Source organism: Salmo trutta, chromosome 7 (assembly GCF_901001165.1).
Source record: "Salmo trutta chromosome 7, fSalTru1.1, whole genome shotgun sequence".
Classification (NCBI taxonomy): Eukaryota; Metazoa; Chordata; class Actinopteri; order Salmoniformes; family Salmonidae; genus Salmo; species Salmo trutta.
In genome coordinates, this window is record NC_042963.1 from 35261181 (window position 1) to 35284646 (window position 23466).

The 23466-nt window shown below is 41.3% G+C and overlaps 1 protein-coding gene across 2 annotated transcripts in view; it reads left to right on the forward strand.

Annotated features, from left to right (window-relative positions):
- The window catches only part of LOC115197311 (excitatory amino acid transporter 2), a 55413-nt gene extending 36605 nt beyond the window's left edge, over positions 1 to 18808 (forward strand). The window contains exons 2-11 of one of the 2 annotated variants that reach the window (XM_029758703.1): positions 2603 to 2742; positions 5120 to 5272; positions 5495 to 5745; positions 5998 to 6148; positions 6461 to 6587; positions 7325 to 7558; positions 7753 to 7947; positions 9771 to 9905; positions 10291 to 10528; positions 14147 to 18808. In XM_029758703.1, coding sequence (XP_029614563.1) covers positions 2613 to 2742; positions 5120 to 5272; positions 5495 to 5745; positions 5998 to 6148; positions 6461 to 6587; positions 7325 to 7558; positions 7753 to 7947; positions 9771 to 9905; positions 10291 to 10528; positions 14147 to 14233 — 1701 coding nt within the window. In that variant the 5' untranslated portion in view covers positions 2603 to 2612 and the 3' untranslated portion in view covers positions 14234 to 18808. The remainder of the gene's footprint in view (positions 1 to 2602; positions 2743 to 5119; positions 5273 to 5494; positions 5746 to 5997; positions 6149 to 6460; positions 6588 to 7324; positions 7559 to 7752; positions 7948 to 9770; positions 9906 to 10290; positions 10529 to 14146) is intronic. The other variant, XM_029758704.1, reaches the window with a different exon arrangement.
- The last annotated feature ends 4658 nt before the right edge of the window (positions 18809 to 23466 follow it).

A 23466-nucleotide genomic window follows, 5' to 3' on the forward strand; every position in this document is an offset into this window, starting at 1 on the left:
TGCCTTCGACCGCTGCGCCACTCGGAAGCCCAGTGCATTAGACTGAATCAGATCAAGTGTTAACCGGCGATAGCCGACACCCACATAGCTGATGTTTTGGCGATGTCAGAGGTGTAACTGCGTTGGAGCTGTCAAATTGGTGAGAAGCTGCTCTTGATCATTGTCACAAAGCCCCACCTGACCCTCTTGCGTTAGAAGTTCAGAAGAAGAAAGCCTAGGCTATATAGAAATAATAATGTTCAAAATTACAATTATTTAATGTCAGCCTAATCAAGGTGTAGGTTACATCTCACATTCCAGTGTTCAAACTTGTAAACAAAGCTGAATGGTGTTTTTCTAAATGCGACTTAATGTACGCTTTAGGTAAAAGGACAGGAGCTGCTTGTGGATTTGACAGCTCTAACACAGTTCCACCTCCAACAACGTCAAAACAACCGATATGCGGATGTCGGCTAAAGCAGATCTGATTGAATAGAGCACTAATTGGACACACAGGCATGCATATACGTACACACACAACAACACACGCTAAGGAGAAGACTGAAGAAAGGCAATCTCAGCCTCTATAATGATGTGTTTAAGGCTTGGCTACAGGATAAAGCAGCTGGCACACAGATGGAGCAAACACTTCCACTTATTCATTTCCTATTTCATACGTGTGAAATGCAGAAAGGACATGTAAACACCATGCACAGGCACACATTAGTCATCATCACGGCTGTTATTATAGCTTTTTTTAAATGACAGAACTAAATGAAAAGTTAGTCACAAAAAAACTATTGCTTTTGTTTGTTGGAGAAATCATATTAATTTAGAAGGAAATGTAATAAAAATTGCATTTATTTGACAATGTAATTTTGAGAGCGCTACAGCATGAATGCTCTTAGTAGAATTTTCCCTTTTCCTCTCTTTTCATTACATTTTATTTTTTTATTTATTTCACCTTTATTTAACCAGGTAGGCAAGTTGAGAACAAGTTCTCATTTACAATTGCGACCTGGCCAAGATAAAGCAAAGCAGTTCGACAACATATAAAAAACACAGAGTTACACATGGAGTAAAACAATATACAATCAATGATACAGTAGACAAAAATAAGACTATATACAATGTGAGCAAATGATGTGAGATAAGGGATAAGGGAGGTAAAGGGAGGTAAAGGCAAAAAAAACAAAAAACCATTTAGACCGAGGGCGACGGGGGAGTGGGGAGCGGTGTCAAGAAGGCAGGAGATTACCCACTGGGCACACACTGGTTAAATCAACGTTGTTTCCATGTCATTTCAAGGAAGTTATGTTGAACCAACATTGAATAGACGTTGAATTGACGTCTGTGCCCAATGGCTATTCTGTTATGATTAACTATGAATGGCACTCACATTAGTTCTCCTGTCATAGTGCTAGCCAATACAAGATGGGATCTAAAACGTACAGATAAGAACCCTCTGATTCAGCAGAATAACAAATTAGAGCAAGTTACAAAGTACAGTAATAGTTACAGTATACAGTCACAGGCACTAAAATCCAGCCTATTTCTCTCTTTCTCTTTCTTTCTCTCTCTCTATCGCTCTCTCGCTCGCTCTCTTTCTCTCGCTTTCTGTTTCTCTTTCTCGCCTTTATCCCTACTCTATTCTTCTCTCGTCCTCTCTCTAATGAGATAGTCAAATTAAGCAGTTAAGGGAACCCTCTTTTCTAAGTGTGTAGTGATGGCACAAAAAAAAAATTGTTAACATTTAGTTAACATTTGCCTCAAGGTTACAGTCAAAAAAGGTTTGGAATAAAGTTGAAATACTCCATAGACTGGACTGCCAAGTGAATACAAATATTGACTTTATCTGACAGCTCAGGGACTTGACTTAAAATGCTGCCTCAGATAACAAGACCCTGTCAACAACCGATCTAAGTCTCCAAAATACACCATCTGTTCTGATTAAACAGACTTTGAATTCCCTGCCTCTGAGGGAATTCAGTTTTTTAATCATCAGCTCACAGCCCCTCTACCATTCGTCCTCCATCTGTTGGCTGTCGAAGTAACCCTGGGCAGCCTTGTCATGAAAACCTGCTAGGCAACAAGCATCACTACGGAGATACCAGAGAACTTATTGCATGACCTGAGCTTTTAATGTGCTCTATGGATTTAGCACGTATCCCATGATCATTCAGATGATCTCACATTGTCTCCTGATGCTTTAAAAGGCTGTGTTGCACTTGGGGATTGTTAATATATATTTTTATTTAACTAGGCAAGTCAGTTAAGAACAAATTCTGAACAGTGGGTTAACTGCCTTGTTCAGGGGCAGAATTACATATTTTTACTTTGTCAGCTCAGCGATTTGATCTTGCAACCTTTCAATTACTAGTCCAACACTCTAACCACTAGGCTACCTGCCACCCCATATTTTATAATAAACTCTAGAGACTCAATCTAATCCAGCCTCCTTCCTCACCCTCACAATATGAAGACAGTCGCAATGGCAATGGCTTCTCCAAACATGTGACTGCATGGGCATGGCAGATGCACGTTATGCATATTTAAATAACTAACTCTCTCTCCCTCTGTCTGTCTCTCTCTCTGTCTCTGTCTGTCTTTCTCTCTTACACAGTGCCAGCATCATGCCTAAGCAAGTGGAGGTGAGGATGCATGAGAGTCATCTGGAGCCCATAGAGGCCAGGCCCAGGAACAAGTGTATCAGCTGCTTCTCTTCTCTCTTCAAGAACCTGCTGCTCACACTCACCGTGCTCGGTCAGTACCATTGTCAGCTGTTTTACCAAGCACACGATCACAATCTCTCTTTCACTCTCTTTGTCTCTCTCCCTCTCTCTTTCACTGTCTTTCTCTCTCTCTCTCTCTTATGTCTGTCTGTGTATTCTTGTTTGCCTGCATGTCTGCCTATCCATAAACTGTATAATGACAAAGATGAATTTCTTACTTGATATATCAGAGCCCATGATGTGTTTCAAACATCTCTTGAGACACCAACGGTTTAACGTTGAGGCAGAGAAAAAGACAAGCATGGGGTGGGTTACACAAAAGGCACTTCTGACAGATGACACGGTTCAGTATTCTGGCCAGATGTGCTCTGTCCTGTTATGTTAGTGTCCAGGGCAATGGAGAGGAGAGCAGCAGCCATCTGTGCTGGCCCAGCAAGCCAGGTGGCATGTGCCCTGATCTTCCCTAGCCCAGTACCACCTGGTGCCCCCTCACCACCACCACCTGGCACCCTCCCTTCCCTTATGTGTAGAGTGAGCCATAGATAGATATAGACTCTGATAAGGATTTTTCTGCAGTTCAGGTCATGTGGTTAGGAACAACTCCTGGCCCTAGTCATGTGTAATGTGAGGACATAGCAGGGAAGGATATGATAGTAATTTATTATAATGGAATGATGGGCAGAGTGGTAGTGATGCTAAAAATCCCCTTTTTGTTTCAGGTCACAGCGATTTTGTTTGCATTCAGTGGTTTTATGTGTGTTCGAATGAACACGTGTGTGAAAATAAATGAGTGTGTGTGTGTGTGTGTGTGCGTGTCTGTGTGTGTGTCTGTATGTCTGTGCATGCGCGCATGTGTATTCATAATATATACAACAGACCATTTGGCAGAACACTTTCATAGCGGCTCCCTTAGTGGCATTAATAATCTGCCATTATGGAAATTGCATAAGGGCTTGGATGAGGGGTTGGGAGGGGGTTAGAGATGTAGGATGCTCCATGCACAGGAAAACAAATGCCTTCCTCATCCAGCAGGTGTGCAGCATCAGTAGGGTGAGGTTACGTTTCTGAAGCTGTGCGTGAATGTAAAACAGCTGACAGATATCTGTGAGGTTAAAAGGCTTGAATTGCCCCTCTCAGGGCCTGTGATCTTTGGCAGGGATCTAGCAGCAGAGGAAGTGCAGCCTACGGGGGGTGTGGCGTGGATTGGGTCTGGGCCTAGCCTTGTCAGGCTTGAGCAGGACAGAGAGAGAGACAGAACCGGGGACAGGGACAGAGACTGACCACAGGGCCAGTGTGCAGACGGGACTGCAGGGGGCAGGAGCATTTAGAGTTCAGCTCTCACTCTGGGACACAGGGGGAGGAGGGGGTTGGGGTGGAAGGACACGGCTAGAGAGGTTGGGGTGTTGGGGGATCGGGGGCTAGTTTTCTATCTAGGATACATGTAGATTGGATTTGTGAAGTGGGTTAGGAATGTTTTCCAAGGTTGAACCATGGGAAGCAAAGGAGGTCTGGTGGGGTTGAGGGCACATGGTGATAAGGTCAGGGCCATTGTAGAGTGGAGTGTGTTATTTTTTTCCTCAGGACTCCCCTTGCTTAAAGGCCTACTCCATATACTGGAGTATAGTGAGAGTGATATTATCATACCCTGATGCTAACTGACTGTTTCCTAGAAAACCTGATTCGGAGGGAATAGAGATGCTCCTCCAAGCACTGTGAGAACCTCTCCCTTTCTGAAGCTCTGACTCCTCCTCTGTCTTCAAAGAGACCTACTCTTAATCTTCTATCAGACTCTATCAGCCTCTCTCACACTGGGACTCAATTCTGTCTCCCCCATCCACACCTACCCACTGGCCCCTACACATGCAATCCACAGCCTCTCATAACCAGATCCAGACTGATAAATTAATACACAACGAGAAGCAGCAAGTTAAGGCAGACCTATGGAAATGAAATGTTGTTATTGTTTGTTAATATTCTTATAGATGCCTTTATATCATAATCAAGTCTTATTTGGAAATTATTCTCATTATCTCCAAACTCTCTCCGCACAGTTTTACAACATGTTTTCTAAATGGAGAAAGTCCTTATCACCCCGGACCTTCTCACAAGGGAGCCAGACACAGCACTCTTGGGTCACTTCCCAATCCCACCTGTTCTTAACTCCTTGGCCTCTGAGTTAGGGACCTCTTGCCTTCCCTGCACTAGGGTTATCATGAACACTGTGGCACACAACCTCCTCACTACTGCTTTCTCTCCCTCTGCACTGCTCTCTGTCTCTGGTCTCTATGTAGTATTGGTTCCCCTCTCCTTTTATGATGTCTCTCTCATTCCTCTGGCTGCAGACATAGGGGATTCCCTCTGTATGTATTAGCATTCTTTCACACCCTTCCCTCTCTCTCATTCTCCAGGTGTGATTCTGGGGGCTGTGTCTGGGATGCTGCTTCGTTATGCCTCTCCCATCCACCCAGACATTGTCATGGTGATTGCCTTCCCTGGAGACATCCTAATGAGGATGCTGAAGATGTTGATCCTGCCTCTCATCATCTCCAGTTTAATCACAGGTATGGTATGGTACAGTCATGGGTTCAATATAGGAGAGAGGACTACTGTTTTTAAATACAGTTTGTTCAGTTTATTATTTATTAGTATCAATCATCATCTTTCACTTTTAGCACTTCAAAGCAACTTAATAGGCCTATACTTATTCCACACTGCTATAACAACACATATTTAATCTGAAAGAGGAAAAAGGCCAGGTTTAGAAGTGCTTGTTTTGGCTGTAGGTCTGGCTGGTCTAGATGCCAAGTCTAGCGGTCGCCTGGGAACAAGGGCTATGGTCTACTACATGTCCACCACGGTGATTGCTGCCGTGCTGGGAGTCATCCTGGTGCTGGCCATCCACCCTGGAGACCCCAAAATGAAGGAGCAGCTGGGAGATGGCCAAAAACACGACGATGTGTCCAGCCTGGATGCCTTCTTTGACCTCATCAGGAACCTATTTCCTGAGAACCTGGTGCAGGCCTGCTTCCAACAGGTAAAATACACTACAACACCCACATTTATTTAACGAGGTGAGTCAAATTTTAGCAAATGTTTTTAACAACAATGGCCTGGATGAGACAGCTAATAAGGGCCTGGATGAGGCAACCCCAGAACAAGTCTTATGAAGACCACAATGACTTAAATGTTTTTGTATTTACATCCTTAGCTCCTTGTCACCAAAAGTTAAGATGGGTTGAGACGTAAGATATTAAGGACTTGTCTGTGTTCTCTTGTCCCACCTCAGATCCAGACAGTCACTAAGAAGGTGGAGAAGGTGATTGAGGAGGACGTCAATGCCACCACCACCCTGCATGGGCTCCTGTCCAACGCCACCAAGGAACCTGAGTTCATCATCAAGAAGTCCCTCCAGTTTAAGAGTGGCATGAACGTGTTAGGTATGGTGGCTTCTCTTTTGGACCAGGCCGCAATTGTTTCTACAACCGCCCAAATGAAAGGAATTGTGCATATAACACTTTTAAAATTGTCTTTACTTATTTGTCTGAGAATAAACCAGTTCATCAGATCATATCACACTTCAAGTGAGCCCTGGGTGCAGCTAATTCTGTCTCACTAACTGTAGCAGATTTTTATTCATCATAAAAACAACTTCCCCATTCACTATCATCTTCTGTCTTCATATCTCTCCTTGAGCCCATTTACTCTACTCAATCCCAGCTGTGATTCCCTATCCTGACTGTGTGATGCAGGTGTGATTGGCTTCTTCATTGCCTTTGGCATTTGCATGGGGAAGATGGGAGAGAGGGCCAAGCTCATGCTGGAGTTCTTCAACATCCTCAACGAGATTGTTATGAACCTGGTCATCATGATCATGTGGTAAGAGATCTTTAGCCTTTCAAGCCCATTCTATATGGACTTACGGTAGCCATAAAAACCAGAGGAGGCTGGTGGGAGGAGTTATAGGAGGATAGGCTCATTGGGTGGCAGGTAGCATAGCGGTTAGAGCATTGGGCCAGTAACCAAAAGATCGCTGATCCGAATACCTGAGCCGTCAATGTGACAAATATGTCGATGTGTTCTTGAGTAAGGCACTTATCCCCTCATTTGCTCCAGCACCTATCTGGTGTATGTGACAATAAAACATATATTTGTTATTGGAATGGCTGGAATGGAATCAATAGAACGGAGACAAGCATGTTTGATGTGTTTGTTACCGTTCCATTTATTCCATTCCAGACAATAAAACGAGCCCGTCCTCCTATAGCTCCTCCCACCAGGCTCCTCTGATAGAAACATGCGTCTAATTCACAAGTATTTTTATGATTGCGTTTGGTAATCCGGTATATATTGTAGACGTTGACTGAGAAGGATACTGTACCTCTTTTTCTTCAGAGTGTATACAGTATTAAACACAGGAGGCTGCTGAGGGAAGGACGGCTCATAATAATGTCTGGAAGGGAGTGAATGGAATGGTATCAAACCGATGGAAACCACGTTTTTGATGTGTTTGATACCATTCCATTTATTCCGTTCTAGCCATTACTGTGAGCACGTCCTCCCCAATTATGGTGCCACTGGCTGGCTGTGGTTTTAAACCTCTCCTCTGCCCCTAGGTACTCTCCCTTCGGTATCTGCTGCCTGATCTGTGGTAAGATCATCTCCATCGATGACCTGGAGGTGGTTGCTAGGCAGTTGGGGATGTACATGGTGACTGTAATTGTGGGCTTGATCATCCACGGAGCCATTTTCCTGCCCGCCATCTACTTTGCCATTGTCAGGAAAAACCCCTACACCTTCTTCATGGGCATCTTCCAGGCCTGGATCACTGCCCTAGGGACAGCCTCCAGGTAAGGGCCACAACATTGCATGCATCAAACTATTTACATCTAACTGCTGTCACTGTAAATGTACAGGTAACTTTTCATAGAAATATTATAAAAAGAGTAATATCTTTCATATCACATACGCAGGCTAAACATTGTGGAATAATGAATGCAACACCGTGACTCTCTCATACTGTAGCTGTGTTTGTCTCTGTCAGTGCTGGGACACTGCCTGTCACCTTCCGTTGCCTGGAGGAGAACTTGGGAATCGATAAGAGAGTCACCCGTTTCGTGCTCCCAGTCGGGGCCACCATCAACATGGACGGAACCGCCCTCTATGAGGCCGTGGCGGCCATCTTTATTGCCCAGATGAACAACATTTATCTGGATGCTGGTCAGATTGTCACTGTCAGGTACAGACTGCCATAAAACATACAGTTCCTTCAGAATGTATTTATACCCCTTGACTTATTCCACGTTTTGTTGTGTTACAGAATTTAAGATGGAATAAATATAGTTTTTTCCCACCCAACTACGCACAATAACCCATAACGACGAAGTGAAAACATGATTTAATACATTTTTGCTAATTTATTGAAAATTATAACCAGAAATTTCTCATTTACATAAGTATTCACACCCATATGTCAATACATGTTAGAATCACCTTTGGCAGCGATTACAGCTGTGAGTCTTTCTCTGTAAGTCTCTAAGAGCTTTGCGCTCCTGGATTGTACAATATTTGCTAATTTTTAAATGTTTTATTCTTCACTCTGTCAAGTTGGTTGTGATCATTGATCACAACCATTTTCAAGTCTTGACATAGATTTTTTCAACCCAATATAAGTCATAATGGTAACTAGGCCACCCAGGAACATTCAATGTCGTCTTAGTAAGCAACTCCAGTGTATATTTGACCTTATGTTTTAGGTTATTGTCCTGCTAAAAGGTGAATTTGTCTCCCAGTGTCTGTTGGAAAGCAGACTGAAGCAGGGTTTCCTCTACGATTTTGCCAGTGCTTAGCTCTATTCTGTTTCTTTTTATCCTAAAAAACTCCCTAGTCCTTGCCGATGACAAGGACACCCATAACATGATGCAGCCTACACCATGCTTAAAAATATGAAGAGTGGTACTCAGTGATGTATTGTGTTGAATTTGCCCCAAACATAACGCTTTGTATTCAGGACATAAAGTTCATTTCTTTGCCACATTTTTTCAGTTTTACTTTAGTGCCTTATTGCAAATGGGATGCATATTTGGGAATATTTGTATTCATTCATGGAGAAATCCCTGAGCGGTTTCCTTCCTGTCCAGCAACTGAGTTTGGAAAGACGCCTGTATCTTTGTAGTGACTGGGTGTATTGAAATAACAAACAAAGTGTAATTAATAACTTCAACATGCTCAAAGGGATATTCAGTGTCTGCTTTTTTTTTACCCATCTACCAATAGGTGCCTTTCTTTGCGAGGCGTTGGAAAACATCCCTGGTCTTTGTGGTTGAATCTGTGTTTGAAATTCACTGCTCGACTGAGGGACCTTACAGATAATTGTATGTGTGGGGTACAGAGATGAGGTAGTCATCATGTTAAACACTATTATTGCACACAGAGTGAGTCCATGCGACTTATTATGTGACTTGTTAAGCACATTTCTACTCCTGAACTTTTTTAGGCTTACCATGACAAAGGGGTTGAGTACTTATTTAATTTTTTGTTAATTTATAACAATTCTAAAAACATAATTCTACTTTGACATTATGGAGTATTGTGTAGGCCAGTGACATAATATCACATTTTAATCAATTTTCAATTCAGGCTGTAACATAACAAAATGTGGCTGTGAATACTTTTTGAAGGCACGGTACTTTCTGATCAGGGTGGGAATTTCACTGCCTACCTTATCAATGTAAGTAGTGACGTAAATTACATCAAATTTAGGGGACACTGTTATTCAAAGACACTTACGGTTACCATACATAGTTATGTGTTTGTGGATTAGGCAGGAATGGAGTACTCATCCTCAGGGATGCCAGTCCAAAATATCCTGAATCCCCATATTATTATTGCAGTCACACCAACTCACTCTGAACGTGCTTCATGAAGTAACTGCACCCATTAGCCTCAAGTGCAGTTTGGTTAATAGATACAGTCCTTGGCCTTTGGACTTTTAAATTGAATCTATAGAGCAGTTTTAACCATGAACTGGTTTCTCTCCTGTCTATCTTTCTCCCCATGCAGTCTGACAGCTACCCTGGCCAGTGTTGGTGCGGCCAGTATTCCCAGTGCTGGACTGGTGACTATGCTTCTGATCCTCACTGCAGTGGGCCTGCCAACTCAGGACATCAGCCTGCTGGTTGCTGTTGACTGGCTCCTGTGAGTGGATCTGCATTGCTAGTGATTCAGAACCAAGTTAATGTAATCATATGTATTCAAAGTCAAGGAACTTATTGTGGGAATGGCAGGTAGCCTAGTGGTTGAACTAGTAACCGAAAGGTTGCAAGATCGAATCCCTGAGCTGACAAGGTAAAAATCTGTCGTTCTGCCCCAGAACAAGGCAGTTAACCCACTGTTCCTAGGCCGTCATTGAAAATAAGAATTTGTTCTTAACTGGCTTGCCTAGTAAAATAAAATGGTGTATACAGTATATATACCATGCTCTCAACAATAGCTGATTTTTCTTACCCCTATCCATCCCGTTTTCTGATCTCCACACAACACTTTGGTGTATTCCCACCCATTCCTTTTTTTCCTATCCCAGGGACCGGTTCCGTACCTCAGTGAACGTGGTGGGAGATTCTTACGGCGCGGGCATCGTGTACCACCTGTCCAAGGCTGAGCTGGACGAGCTGGACGCTACACATGGCAAGTCAGATGACATCGAGATGATGAACAAGACCTCGTCCTACTATGATGACCTCAAGAACCACCACGAAAACAACTCCAACCAGTGCGTCCAATATGCCGCTCACAATTCAGTCGTGGTAGATGAGTGCAAGGTACAATTCATGCTTGCGGACATAGAGACTGGTATATAGCTGCCTAACATGCTGCATGCTGCACTGCACCTTTTCTTTTCTCTCTTCCATTTTGCATGTTTGTATATGATGCCAATGTAAATACATACACAGTTATTTTAAGAAGAAACAGAAAGAAAAAAAATACATGTGTATATATTTCAGTGTGAATTCGCTTGGAATATCAGCTTTTGTGCAATATTTATAAGAATACATTCTAAACTTGCAGAATATATTTCTATTTAAGTAAATACCACAAACAGCTTATGTAAATACCCAAATAATTGCAAACCAGAAAAAATGCACCCACAAATATGAGACAGTGTCACTCACAAGTGCAAATCCAAATCAGTGGGCTTACCCTAATTCCCCCTCCCACCGCCACCTCCCCCACTCATCACCCCCCTTCTGCCACCACCTCCCCCACTCACCACCCGGCTTCATTCCCTCCCTTTCAACCTGCTGGGGTTAGATCTGAGAGAGAGGGAAAGCCATCTAAGCTGTACATGCAGGTTTCACCACTATCTCTTTCCCCAAATCCCTTTTCAAATTATGGGGTTTAGGCTCTTTCTCCGGGCTACTTCAGAGGCTGTGCTGGATTATTCCTGCTGCTTTCTAGGCTTCGTTTATCAATTTGTGATCAAATTAGACTTCATAGGGTTTATGAGAAAACACTGTAGATGTGCATTCTCTTCATACTCTGTTATATCCATTAAAATGACTTAAATTCCTCTGTCTAACTGTATCATTTTAAAGGGATGTCATATAATTGCAGAGAGAGTGATACAGTGCTTCATTAGCTCTACATTTTATGACTGAGCCCTGGCACCCTCCAGACTGGGACTGAGTCATTCTCAGTCTTTAGAGATGAGATGCTTTTGCATTTTCAGACCAGCTATTCTTGCTCATTGTGAGAAATCTTGTGAAATTGGAAGATACAATGTAGCTCACGATTAATCTGAAACAGTAACACTTTGAATCCACTGTTTGAATAGATCAAGGCCGTTGGCTGCTATGATGTGGAGGAATTTGGGCTGCTTATTTTGTAGAGCAGTGGGCCCTGCTTTCAAAGGGCCTACTGATGAACCCATTCATTTATTACAGGATCAAGGGTGTTGCTTAGCAACACGGAGGCCCTTGCACTCCAATGGTCTGACCACAACAATATACTGTATTCTGACAATTTTGTATCCATCCATTAAGCTAGCAAAGCATGGTACAAAGGCTGTTTTCTTCCAATATTTTCTCTCTTTATTTTCTTGTATGTGGTGGGTGTACATAAACTAACTCAAATAACTTTTCTAACATTTATCCAAAGACGCAAACCATTGTAGAACGCCTTGCAAAATAACTTGTACAGACTAAAACATAACATTGCACTCATTTTGTAGTATTTTGTACCTTGTTTTATTTGTATCTGTTTTTGTATTTATAACATTTTATATACCGATCTTCTATTTTAATTTAATCACTCTTTTCGCAGAGCATTTTCCTGCACAGCAGGAAACACAAATTGTAGCGTAGGCAAGGTTGAAAACATTTGTAATTTTAACTCAAAAATTTCAGACTGGATTTGATAAATGTTTCCAGGGGTTGGAACCAAAATAATTTTCCAATCGTTTAGTTATGAACAAAACCATTATTTGTTTCATTTAGTTCCACTCTTACGACCTGCAAAATAAAGTTCTGAACCAGTTCAAATCCAAATAAAGTACCGGTTTATAGCGTTCCCTTCTGTTACTTTTTAAACCTGTATTTTTTTTACGTTAGCTCTACATTGAATTACTTCACCAATCAGTGCAAATAGATCAGCTTGCAATAGAGCGGGCAACCTATAGATTTGTTTACATGCTCGATGACAAGTGTAGGGCGTGAGATGCAACTGGAATTTTGCGGTTGGGGAGAGAGCGAGAGAGGGTGGAGGAGGAGGCTTGGTTTGAAGTGCTGGGCATCTTGTTATGACATGCATTATCTAAATTAGGCCCACAGAATTATACCTATGGTGGAGCGGCTTCTATGGAGGAACTTTGAATGTCTTTGAACTTCCGAGTGTTGGCTTAACGTTGGACCAGAGCTAGCTAGCTAGCTAACAAGCTTGTGTGTGCAGAGAGGCACCAGAATTAAAAACACTTAGTTAATAAATCCAATGTGAAGAATGATAACTATATTATATGTAACTAGCATGGAAAAGTTTCCAGGTTGCGCAGCAGTCTAGGGCACTGCATCGGAGTGCTAGAGGCATCACTACAGACCCGGGTTCGATCCCAGGCTGTGTCGCAGTCGGCCGTGAATGGGAGACCCATGAGGTGGCGCACAATTGGCCCAGCGTCTTCCGGCTTAGGCGAGGGTTTGGCCAGCCAGGATGTCCTTGTCCCCATCACGCTATAGTGACTCCTTGTGGCGGGCCAGGCGCATGCACGCTGACACGTTGGTGCAGCTGGCTTTTGGGTTAAGCAAGCAGTTTGTCAAGAAGCAGTGTGGCTAGTCGGGTTCGTGTTTCGAGGACACATTGCTCTCGACATTCGCCTCTCCCGAGTCCATATGGGAGTTTTAGCAATGGGACAAGACTGTAACTACCAATCAGATATCATTAAATTGGGGTAAAAGGGGTAAAAATAATTACAGCATGGAAAAAGTTATTCTTCTCATTCTTCTCTAATTAAAAATCTCTCCCTAATTTCCTAATCACGCTTGTAACGTCAGTAAGCTAGAGTAGCTTAAGCTTCGGAGGGGGAGGGGTAGGTAGCCTACACGCGCACACACACTGGCAAAGATTTTCAGCTGGCAGGAAGACACTGGAATGAGTTTCTAAGTGACAGAGTGAGGGCTTTACGTAGGCGCCTTATTGCGTTTTTTGTGGGACTAAAAAAATTGGTCCCGGAATGTAAAATAACATTATTAACCGGTTCCCATGCTTTTAAAATAACGGTTCTGTTCCGGAACAGAGCACTTTAGTTCCTGGTTCTGATTCTTTATTATTTATTTATTTATTTGGTTTTTGGTTCTGTTCCCTAAATCGGTTCCAACCCCTGAATGTATCAACCCCTACAAAAATGTCTATTCATTATAATCCGCATAATAATTCACATTTCCTGCGGCTGAATCATTATTTTCCTGCTGTGAGAAGCAGGGTCAAATTAAGATCCTCTGTATTTCACTGCATGTTAAATTTGTGATTATATGTTGATTGTTCTCAGGTCAGTAAAAAGGTCTGGTGCTCGTTGTTAAGACAGACCCCCGTGATTCCATCAGCATGATCCTCAGTGATTGTCCAGGTCTTCCTGATACCTTCAGTATACACCTATCTTTTATATTGTGATCAATCATATCATTGGAGCACAGAACCAATTGTTTCATTATGATAGTCTTTCGTTGATATTTTGACACTTAAAACAATTGGAAAAGTACAATTTGAAAGTAAAAGGCTTTAAGTATATAATGTAGGTGCAACAAAATGCAAACCAAATAATCAGAGTAGTTCTACAGTTCTTCTGCTGCCTTTGCTCCAAAGTATTCAGTCCAGGTCATGAAGCATGCACTGTGCCTGTTTACATAGATGTGTAAACCTGCTGTTTAGATGTCCATGGTGATTGCTTTCAGGTAACCTCGACCACTAATGGCTCTACCGCTGCGGCGACCATGGCGGAGTGCATGCTTGTTGAGGAGGAACCCCAGAAACGTGAATAAAGCCAGCACACAGATCCCCAGTTCCACATGCTTTCCTATCTGGTGAAAAAAAGAGTCATGCGAACAAAACTACTTATTGTCTTTTTTTATGTAGTTTTATTTCTTTTTTGAAATGTTTGTATTAGTTCCTACAGTGTTTCTAACCGTCTATCTGACTGACTAAGAGGACTAATACTAATTCAGTTATCGGTGAGACGATAACAAAGGTATGTTTGACCTGTTAGAGCACTAATGCGTGCTTCATAGCAAACATTTGCACAACATAAATTTTTCCTAGAAATATATGCATCCTGCATCTATAAGAGTACTGCATTCAAAGCAGGGGGAGGGTCAGAGTTTAGGGGAGTAACAATGGAACAACAGTCCTCCAGAATGTGATGGTAGCTGTGAGTTTGGTACTGGCAATTTGGCAGTCTAACAACAGACAATGTGTGGAAGATAAGAGTGTGAGTCATGCTAGACTGAAGGAATGCCTGTATCAAACTTTACATTATTACACACGTCATTACTATTACCAATGATACCACAGTAGGCATCTGTTGAGCCCTGGCCCCTTTTTCCTCACAAGTTAACCTTTGACCTATACCTGACAGAGCCCATGTGACCTATCTGAGTGTCTTTGTTACCTGATATTACCCACATTCCCCAGGGGGAATTAGGGTGGTGATACTGTAGAATACAGAGACACATACCTATAAGGGCAGGGTCTGCAGCCTGAGCCTTACTCCACAAGCACATGTTCTCTGGAATTCAAAAGCACAAAACACATACGAAACATGGAACCTCTACTTCCCTTTTTTATTGTAATACGTTCTTTTTTCTACTGTAAGGGAAAGGGACTTCTTAAATGTCGCTTCTAGCTTCTAGTGTGAGATTATATACTGTATTTGTGTGATTTGGGTGTGTGGCTGTGTGTGTATGTGTGGATGGGTTGGGGGTGAGAACATGACATATCTCCCCAGTTACTAATAGGGACCAAACAGGCATATAATCAATCAAGCCAGAAGCCTTTGAAACACCTCCATGACTTATTGACGGTCATTTCTATCGTCTTTCGGGGTTTCTTACTCTGTACACAATCTATTTGTAGCTAACTCCAAGTGAAGATCGTGTCTCATTACTCATTTCAACTCCTACAAATGATATACCAAGAGGTGCATAAAGATCTCTTCACGCAATTACTGCAATGCCTCAAACAGAAAAGTAAAGGTGAAATTTGTCCCCAGATACCAATATATCAATAGCTTCAGTTCAGGGATGTTTTTCATATAAATTAGTCCAAGTACTGAAGTGTAGGAGGTATTTATCAGACCCCTCTCCCTTCCACTGAAGCTATCAATTTGATTATCTGAGGCTAAAAATAATGAGAACCAAGTGTAAATTGTGAAGGCTCTAGGAAGATATCTAGAACCATGATTAATATGCCAAGTAAAGCAAAAATCAAGTTGTTCTAAAACTGAAAACAAATGTAATACTGAGAAGTACAAATAGCACAATTGCAGCTTTGAGGATGAAAGAGTTATAGATCATTTTTTAGCCATTTTTGACACAGGTCTCTTTTCACATTTGACATTTGTAATCGAAGAACCCAATAAAGGGGAACTATACTCAGGCTGTAGCATTAACTCCTTGGCAGGGAAAGATACACTTTCACCAAGCCCTCAACATGTTTACCTGCTCATGAAAGAAAATAGGATATTGATACTTGCCTTTATATAGCACAACTTAAATATGAAAGCTGTGACTTTGAACACATCGACTGTTTAACACCTTGATATTTTTTAAAGAGAATTTTTTTTTGTATATCTTGCACCTATATGACAGAGACAAAGTTTCCCTTTACAACTATTCCTAAGTAAGCTACTTTAATTGAGGGATTATTTTTAGCACACAGAAATTTGCCAATTTTTCCAACTTTACCATTCCAGTCACTCCAATTTTCTTGGCTTCCCTTAGTGCCTGAAAGTACAAACACACATATATTATCCAAGATGCCACAGAACAACCATAGAAGTTAAAAAAAGTAATAAGACCGCAAGTTTCAACAGGTTGATAACTCACTGCACAACTAGTGGCCAGTTGGCAGTATTTACATCCTAAACTATTTTTATCCACCCCAAGAGTGGGGTCTCCTTTGTGAGTAAACAGCCTATTACCACAGACAATGATGACTGTTCTCAGAGACCCTGAATGCTGCAGCTGTGTGTATCATTGGTCTCATATTGTTACTAATGTATAGCAGTCATCTTGGTGCCTGAAAATGGCCACTACAAACATGGCAACAATAAGGTAGGAGAATTCTATCCCCCTAATGGAACCAAACTGGCTAAAAAGAGAAACCCACATGAAGTTAGATCACTGGCTGCTAATCTTTAATACATGTATGTGACTGTATGAGAGACGTTTTGTGCAGGTGAGGCGTTCTGCAGGTGTGGATGTAATTTCTTTATCTGTGTCGTGTCCTGCTCTATGGTCTAGTTTTGTTTATTTTGTTCAATGACAACCTTGCTTTGAAGATGTTAACTCCAAACTGTGCAGTCAGTTTGACCGTTATAACAATGCCGATTAAAGTAACACTAGAAAACTTAACAAGCATTCATAGTGCAGCACACGGTCATTTAGTTACCTGAAACACTTTCTCAGTCAGAATATCAATGCCACTTTGTTTTTGAGCTTGTATAACAAAGTGTGCTTCTCTACGCCACAGCACACAATGGTGTTCTGCTGTAAGAGCTGCATGGACACTGCCATCACACACAGACACACAGACACAATGCACAGACACACACACACACCCATGCCCGCACACACACACTTATGCACACACACGCATGCACACTCGCATACATGCACAGTCGCACACAACACATACACACATCCGACACTTGCATGCACACACACACACAATTAAACCTGGAAGGTCACCACACACATTCTAACATGCAATGAGTGAGATGCTGAGCACAGCACTAAAACCCCTGATGGCCCTAGGGCTAGGGCCTTACCTTTGACCTTGTGACCTTCAGGAATTTGTCCTCCAATAAGGAGAGGATGCAGACCAGTGTGTCACCATAGGGATTGAGTGTTGGAACACTATTATGTTCAAACTCACTGTTGTAGGAGCATGAAGTTAAACATGATGGTATTTGTTTTGCACCACTATCTTAAAAAGCATGATATTGAAGTGCCTCCTTGCACTTTGTGTACATATTGAAGGTAACAAATATTTTGTTTTATTTTTGGGAGGGGGGGGTTGACATGGTATGTAGGAATAGAGATTAATTGCTGTGACAGTTTTTTGTAATCCTCTAGAGAAATATGATCTATGTTCTGAATAAAAATAGATTCGTCAAAATGTCGAGAAAATAATGTGTAAAAAATTGCTTATTATTATTTGTTAATAGCTGTTAACTAGTTTTCTCACTTAGCTGCCACACATCAATATATACATATCTTTTTTTGTATCTAATGTAAGCGTTTTGAATGTTTGTTCCATGGAGATATAAGTTGTGTCCATTCATTTTCATTGTGCATACATGTTCCAGAGATCACAATGATTCTGAAGCGCACAATGTTGAACTGGAAAGACAAACAGAAGGAGGAGAAACTATCTAATTAAAAAAAGGAGTCCATGTGGGGTGATGTGCTGTTTCTAAGTTGGTGAAATGTGGATGTTATCATGATTAGGGTTCCAGAGGAAGAGGAAAAGGTCAAATTTACCATTAACTAATGAAACAAGTACAGCTTAGCTAGTTCATTATGACTAAAATAGCAAATCTGATCAGAATGTCTGGCCTTGCACCTAACAAAATATAGCTCCTCATGTGGTCACCCAGATCCTGTTCCAGGAATCATCTAGACTTTCTACCAGAGAACACCACACTCACCATCAGTGTCCGCCTCCTTGTCGTGTGCTTTATGCATCATATTGTGGTAACTACAAGACATACATATTTACACCAAACAGTCATAATTCATGTTTAGATTATTCCTCACAGTTAGAGACAGTAACTGTAATGAGCCCCAGTGCCATATCCATACACTAGCCTCTGTCTATCCAGAACTATCAACCCACCAGCACCATTTCATAAACCTATCCAGACACATATTGGTAAATTTGCCTTTTTGCCTTTCTTCATTTTCATCACAATTGTTTGCACACACACAAACAAACCCAATATTGAGTAAAGAGGATGTTCAAATGGAAATGGGTTGGCACAGTATTTCTAAGATGAGCCAGTATATCTTCAAGTCTGTATTCTACAGAAGTCTCTGTCTTTCTGATAGGTTCCTCCTGAGTAGACCTGATAACCTTTCTCACTCCTGCCCTACCTTTCGCTCCCTCGCTTACTGTTCTAGGATGTCCCTTATTTGTAAATCTGTTGCTGTAATTTTGATGTAAAGGGAGAGAGTATGTCTGGGAGACAGAATATTACAAAATAAAGACAAAAAATATCTGAATTATTTTCTTTACCAGATCTGTGGTATAAAAGTATGTTCATACATATCAATAAGTGTTGTACCATTGGTGTACATACGATTATGATAACTAATAAATGTTGATTCATAACTAAATGTGGTCTGTCCTTTTAGATTTTTTGATGAACACAACTTACAAGACTGACACTCACATTGAACTGTATATGTGCTACCTTCATACAGTCTTCTTGACTATCAAGTGATCACTTTTCATGGCATACTATACTGTACTCTGAGGATTGACTTAAGGTCAGTTGACACACACACACACACACACACACACACACACACACACACACACACACACACACACACACACACACACACACACACACACACACACACACACACACAGACACACACACACATTATGAATAATTCACTGCAGCCTTTTGCTTTGGCTCTATTGGACCCCTGTCTCTGTGTTGCTTCTCCAATTAAACCTCAGTAATTATGTGCCCTTTCCCCACATCTCAGAGAGAGAGAGAAATAGACAGCAAAATAGAGAGAAATAGATTGACAGGGGGAACAAAACCTAACACCAGCATAACAAAGGTGATTAATTCATATTATATTGATGAACATTGATAAATTGTATGGACACATTTACTTCATGTACAGTACTGTATTTCTCTGCATTTCTGTCACAAACTGGACACCAAACACACAAAATGGAGGAGTAACAGAAAAGGAAATACAGATGAATAACAATACGAACTGAAAAATAGATGAGCACAACTGGTGTAAAGAGATCAGGACACTTTTCTATAAGGACAGGACACACCTGCCTCACACATGCACCATATTAAGTTTAATTATAAACTGGGTGGTTCGAGCATTGAATGCTGATTGGCTGACAGCCGTGGTATATCAGACCGTATTCCACGGGTATGACAAAACACTTATTTTTACTGGTAGAAAGAAGAGGAAGGGAAGCGCTACTAAGGTACACAATAGTACATTTTGGTAGACCTATTTTTACTGCTCTAATTCCGTTGGTAAACAGTTTATAATAGCAATAAGGTACCTCGGGTTTGTGATATATGGCCAATATACCACAGCTAAGGGCTGTGTCCAGGCACGCCGCGTTGCGTCGTGCAGAAGAACAGCCCTTAGATGTGGTATATTGACCAAATATCACACCTCCTCGGGTGTTATTGCTTAACCATAAAATCGCAGTGCAAACAACAGAAGACAAACCAATATCATGACACACATAATACTTATAGTTTAAAGCATGTGATGAAGGAATTACAGATTGCAGGTGAGAACCAAATGATCAGTTTCCGAACTACTTAGAGAACATCCTTACTCTTGTGTACTGTCGGTATGTGTGTGTTGCACAACGTGAAGGGAATTCCAGCCATGTGTACTTTCGCTTTTGCTTACGTCTCACAACTTCCCTAAAGGGAAAGTATGTGTGTGTATAAAAGGCTGATCATCAATGAGGAGCTGAAAGATAGGATAGACAGAACCTGGTAAACCTGAGCAGGATGGTTCAGACTTACAGACAAGCTGTACTTTAATATTAACACCATGGCAGAAATGTTAGTATTCTCTGCCCTGCAGAAGTCTTCCTACATAACAGAGCAGAGTGGAGAGAAGTTGGTGGTTTCTGAGCAGGCTAGGAGGACAACCAACGAGATACTGGAGGATGCTTTGGAGCAGCGCTTCTATGTCTTTCCAGTCAGCTTTGGCTACAGCTGGTCAGAGCCCTTGGGCTCCTACCATTTCTGCTGCATCCCAATGGAGACGCTCCTCAGGGACCTTCTGCAGATGATGAAGGAGATGAGCTTCAGAGAGGACTCAGACCCTGGGGAGAGTGAGACCTTTGCCTACGTCTGTCCCGAAGACGGGTACAACTTGGTCCATTGTGCAAGGAATTCTGGTCAGCACCAGATGACCTGTGCCAGGATTCTAAACCAGGCACCCTCATCCACGAGGTGTCCCACCTGCTGGGAACAGAGGACATCACCAATGATCTCCTTGCTGTGGAAATCATTGAGCTCTATGGAACATTGCTGGGAGGTTTCCATTGCATTATAGACGAGGACAGCAAGGGACACTTTCGAGAGGAGGTGGCCCAGGTCAATGCCAACTGTCTGGAGCATGAGTTTGAGACCATTATCAACCACAAAAAGAGTTACCAGGATGGTAGATACACATGCTGTGAGGAGACCAAGAGGAGCTCAGTCTGTAGATCCAGATCTACAGCGCATTACTATTTTTATCAGCACTTTGGTTAGTATGGCACCAAGAATGTTCCTTCTTTTGCTCAGGCATGGACTGTCTATTCTAAAGAGCTAAATATACTGTAGTTTATGTCACCAGTAAATGACAGCAAGTATGACAAATGCAAATGTTGATTAATCACAGGTAATAATCGTGCACAGAAGATAATAAAGCTTCAGCATAGTTGTCATTCTTGTTAATATTTCTTTTCTGCAGAGGATAAGAGTAAGGAAATGGAAGAGAAGCTTCTGGAGTACCAGAAACCAGTCCAACGTCCTGATGTTCACAATGGGACAGTGAAGTATGCTAAAATAAGGAGCAGCGCTTGCAGGAAGTCTCATACACCCCATCCTTAAATTATAGAAAAATAACACTGTTTTATTTATGATGATCGTAGCAGTATTATAGCCTACAGAAGGAGAAGATTTAAACACAGCATATCACTGTCATTCTGACTAAGAATAAAATCAAAAAGCAAACATTGTACTTTCATCTTTCTTTCTTGTAAGGTGAGGTTCTTCTGACAAGGTGATCTCAGGAGTTATAGAACTTTCACAGAAAATTGAGGGCTAGGCTTGTGTATGGACATCTAACATCAGGATGTAGTAGTTCCCTCTTTTATAAGAAACAATGAAACAGTTTACTGGAGCCGCACTTAAGGCATTCAACAAACCTTACAACAGGTACATACAGTAAGACATTCCATGAAGCTAGTTATAATAGGTGTCATGACATGTAATGTTAAATGTAAAGTGTTACCAAAATAAACCGTAAATTCCGGACTATAAGCAGCAACTTTTTTCCCAGGCTTTGAACCTCGCTGCTTAAACAATGACGCGGCTAATATATGGATTTTTCACGCTTTCAATGTTTTTTTCACCAAAAACACATTCTGTGACGTGCTCAGTTTTTTGCCGGCATGAAGCTTTCATTAGACCAATGAAATTGCCGAACGGGTTAAGGTCAAACAACTTTTTTGTTTACTGTTTAGATTAAATCGAGCACTCTCAAACTTCCCATCATTCTGATTACGGTAGTCATTTTGTCACCCTCATCATGGCAAAGACATGGAGAAATGCATATGATGCAGCTTTCAAGTTGAAGGCGATTGATCTGGCTGTTGGAAAAGGAAATAGAGCTGCTGCATGGGAGCTTGGTCTTAATGAGTCGATGATAAGACATGGGAAACAGCAGTGTGAGGAATTGACTCAGTGCAAAAAGACAACTAAAGCTTACTGCAGTTTTTTTTTTTTCACAGACGTGTTTCGTTAAAGCCTATTTATTTTTGTTACAAGCTGTGTTTCATTAAAGACTATTTATTTTTGTTACAAGCCGTGTTTCATTAAAGCCTGTGTAAACTTAATTTGTTTCAATGTACTGGTAGGCACCTGCGGCTTATAGACATGTGCGGCTTATTTATGTTCAAAATAATATTTTTTTTTAAATTCAGTGGGTGCGGCTTATATTCAGGTGCGCTTAATAGTCCGGAAATTTCGGTACCTACGTGCCTTCAGAAAGTATTCACACCCCTTTACTTTTTCCACAATTTGTTGCGTTGTGTTTAAAATCGATTTGTGTCGCTGATCTACACGCAATACCCAATAATGTCAAAGTGGAATTATGTTTTTAGAAATATTTACAAACAAATTCAAAATTAAAAGCTGAATTGTCTTGAGTCAATAAGTATAGATCTAACTTCATTAGATTATGCATATATACTGTAACTTTTGCTAAAAGACAAAATATTACGTCAATGTATCTTAAAACATATTTTGCTGGAGTTACTTAAAAAGTTGAGATGAGACAGATGACACTTTGAATCGAGCAAGACTACTGGCATCCAGGGAAACTGTTAAAACAAAAATATTGGTGACAATGTGGTTTAACCCTGGGGGACATTTCACCCCAAGCCACCCTAATGTTTGACATGCTTTTTAAATGACTACCCCATATCTGTACCCCACACATACAATTATCTGTAAGGTTCCTAAGTCGAGCAGTGTTTTTCAAGCACAGGTTCAACCACAAAGACCAATAAGGTTTTCCTTTGGTTCGCAAAGGCATGTATTGGTAGATGTGTAAAAAAAGCAGACATTGAATATCCCCTTCAACATGGTGCAGTTATTAATTTTACACTTTGGATGGTACAGTATATCAGTACACCCAGTCATTACAAAGATACAGACACCCTTCCTAAATCATCTGCCAGAGAGGAAGGAAACCGCTCAGTGATTTCACCATGAGCTCAAAACAGTTACAGAGTTTAATGGCTGAGATAAGAATTAACTGAGGATGGATCAACAACATTAATGACAAAGTGAAAAGAAGGAAGCCTGTACAGAATACATGCATCCTGTTTGAAATAAGGCACTAAAGCAATACTGCAAAAAATGTGTAAAAGAAATTAACTTTTTTTCCTGAAAACAAAGTGTTATGTTTGGGGCAAATCTAACACGACATATCACTGAGTATCACTCTTCGCATTTTCAAGAATGGTGGTGCCTGCATCCTGTTATGGGTAT